The sequence below is a fragment of the Aethalodelphis obliquidens genome, unplaced genomic scaffold, assembly GCF_003676395.1.
Source record: "Aethalodelphis obliquidens isolate GAN/ISIS:26980383/991018 unplaced genomic scaffold, ASM367639v1 scaffold106, whole genome shotgun sequence".
In the NCBI taxonomy this organism is placed as follows: domain Eukaryota; kingdom Metazoa; phylum Chordata; class Mammalia; order Artiodactyla; family Delphinidae; genus Aethalodelphis; species Aethalodelphis obliquidens.
The window spans coordinates 2,645,922-2,647,826 of record NW_020838050.1 but is presented as its reverse complement, the minus strand read 5'-3'; the positions used below and the strand labels follow the sequence as shown (position 1 = coordinate 2,647,826).

Genomic DNA, 1,905 nt, shown 5'->3' with positions numbered 1-1,905 from the left:
AACAAAACAAAACAAAAACAAAAACAACAAAAAACCTTACTCAAAGTAAACAATATATATTGATCAGCAGAAAAGGTTTGAGGGAGCTGTTGCCTGGCGCAGGGGATATGAGGTCCCCGCCTGGACCGCTTAAGGCAACTGTGTATCCGCGTTGAGAAGCCTGAATGCGTGTGTGTGTTTTCTTTCTTAATATGTTAGAGTCCCCTATTTAAAAAAAAAAATTGGAGGGAGGGGGAAAAGAAAGAACGAACAACAAAAAAGAGAGAGAGACAGAGAGCTAGAGAAATAGCAATTAAAAAGCTGGAGTAAAAGGAAGAGAGTGGAAGAGAAAGAGAAATCCGCGCTGCTCCCAGTGCGGCCGGTTGCTTCCTCGCTTCCTGCAGTCAGAGATCGTGGCAGGACGTGTCTGTTTTCACCGTGTGCGTGTGCGAATAAACCTCATGTGGCTGCTGATCCCCTGGTGGAGTCATTCTTTTCTCTTTCTGTCTTCGATTACAGAACCAGACACGCACCACTTCTTTCTCCAACTGGAGGCTGTCTGCCAGCGAGGAAATCTCCTGCGCGGCAGGCTTGGGACACTTGAGGAAATGCGTCTCCAGTACGCCCTTGACACTCACCTCGATAGAGGTTCGCTTCTTGCGCTTGCGGCCCTGCGCCGCGATCTTGTCAATGCTGGTCGGACTCCCTGTGGACGAATCAGCCTCCTCCAGCCACTTGTTCAGCAGCGGCTTCAGCTTGCACATGTTCTTGAAGCTCAGTTGTAAGGCCTCGAACCTGCAGATGGTGGTCTGAGAGAACACGTTGCCGTACAGTGTGCCCAGCGCCAGCCCCACGTCAGCCTGCGTGAAGCCCAACTTGATTCTTCTTTGTTTGAACTGTTTGGCGAACTGTTCCAACTCATCCGAGGTTGGTGTCTCCTCGTCCGAGTGGTCCTGGCAGTGGTGCGAACCTAGGTCGCCGTGGTCTGGGGGCTCCCGGAGCACTGGGTGTAAGCTCTGCGTGGAGGCAGAGGCCGGCGGTGGAGTGAGCCCGCCGTGCTCAAGCATGCCACTCACCGTGAAGCCCGGCTGCGAGTACACGTTAAGGGGTTGGCTGCTCGACGTGATGGACGGATTCGGAGCCGGGCTCGCCCCCCAAGCATTCGGGTGGTTAGTGTGCGGAGAGTGGTGGGCGACGTGCGGAGAGCGGTGATGGATGATTGCGCCCAACTGTAGGTCTTCGCGCCCAGGCTTCACGTCTTGCTGTTCCAGGGGGCTGGTGGCCAGTGTGGAAGACCATGGGCCTCCATCGCTCAGACTGGTCACCCAGTGATGCCCGAGGGGGTGCCCATTGCTAGGAACTCCCTGCAAGTAATCACTTTGGAGAAGTTTCTGAGGGTTTCGGAAAGGACTCCCCTGCTGCATTCCCGCAGAGTCCGCATGGACCATAGAGCTGGAACTGAGAATGCTGTAGGGATTCGAGGCAGCTGTGGCCATGGTCGGTGAGGATCCCCTACTAGTTATAATGTGGCAAAGGGAGCAGCTTCAGCCTTTGACATCTATGGTACAGGGGAGCCAAAGCCGCGAAAGCGAGTTACCGGCACCCGCCGAGGCCAATTGCAGCGCGTCTCGGCCTGGCCTTCCGCGGACTCGGCCAATGGCGGCACGGGAGGCCGGGCTACCTTTCCAAATTAGGCTGGCGAAGCTCGAGAGTTTCTGTGAGACCCAAGCAGGAAGTGAATCAATCTTTCGGCTCCATTGGCTGCCTAGTGCTGAGTGACAGGAGCTTATTTGGTTAACCCTTCCCCCCACCTCCCACCGCTCTCGGACATCGAGGATGTTAGTAGAGGAGGGGGAAGGATGAGAGGGATGTGCGTTCGTGTGTGTGTGTGTGTGTGTGTGTGTGTGTGTGTGTGTGTGTGTGTGT

The 1,905-nt window shown here is 55.1% G+C and overlaps 1 protein-coding gene across 1 annotated transcript; it reads right to left on the bottom strand.

Annotated features, from left to right (window-relative positions):
• Positions 1-233: 233 nt before the first annotated feature.
• POU3F4 (POU class 3 homeobox 4) lies at positions 234-1,533 on the bottom strand. Its single transcript, XM_027096688.1, has one exon. It carries the CDS (start codon positions 1,473-1,475, stop codon positions 384-386), a length of 1,092 nt encoding a protein of 363 aa, XP_026952489.1. The 5' UTR covers positions 1,476-1,533; the 3' UTR covers positions 234-383.
• Positions 1,534-1,905: the final 372 nt, after the last annotated feature.

What these genes read in the sequence shown, in the direction of transcription:
- POU3F4 (XM_027096688.1), bottom strand. Translation starts at nt 1,475, where the DNA reads ATGGCCACAGCTGCCTCGAATCCCTACAGCATTCTCAGTTCCAGCTCT.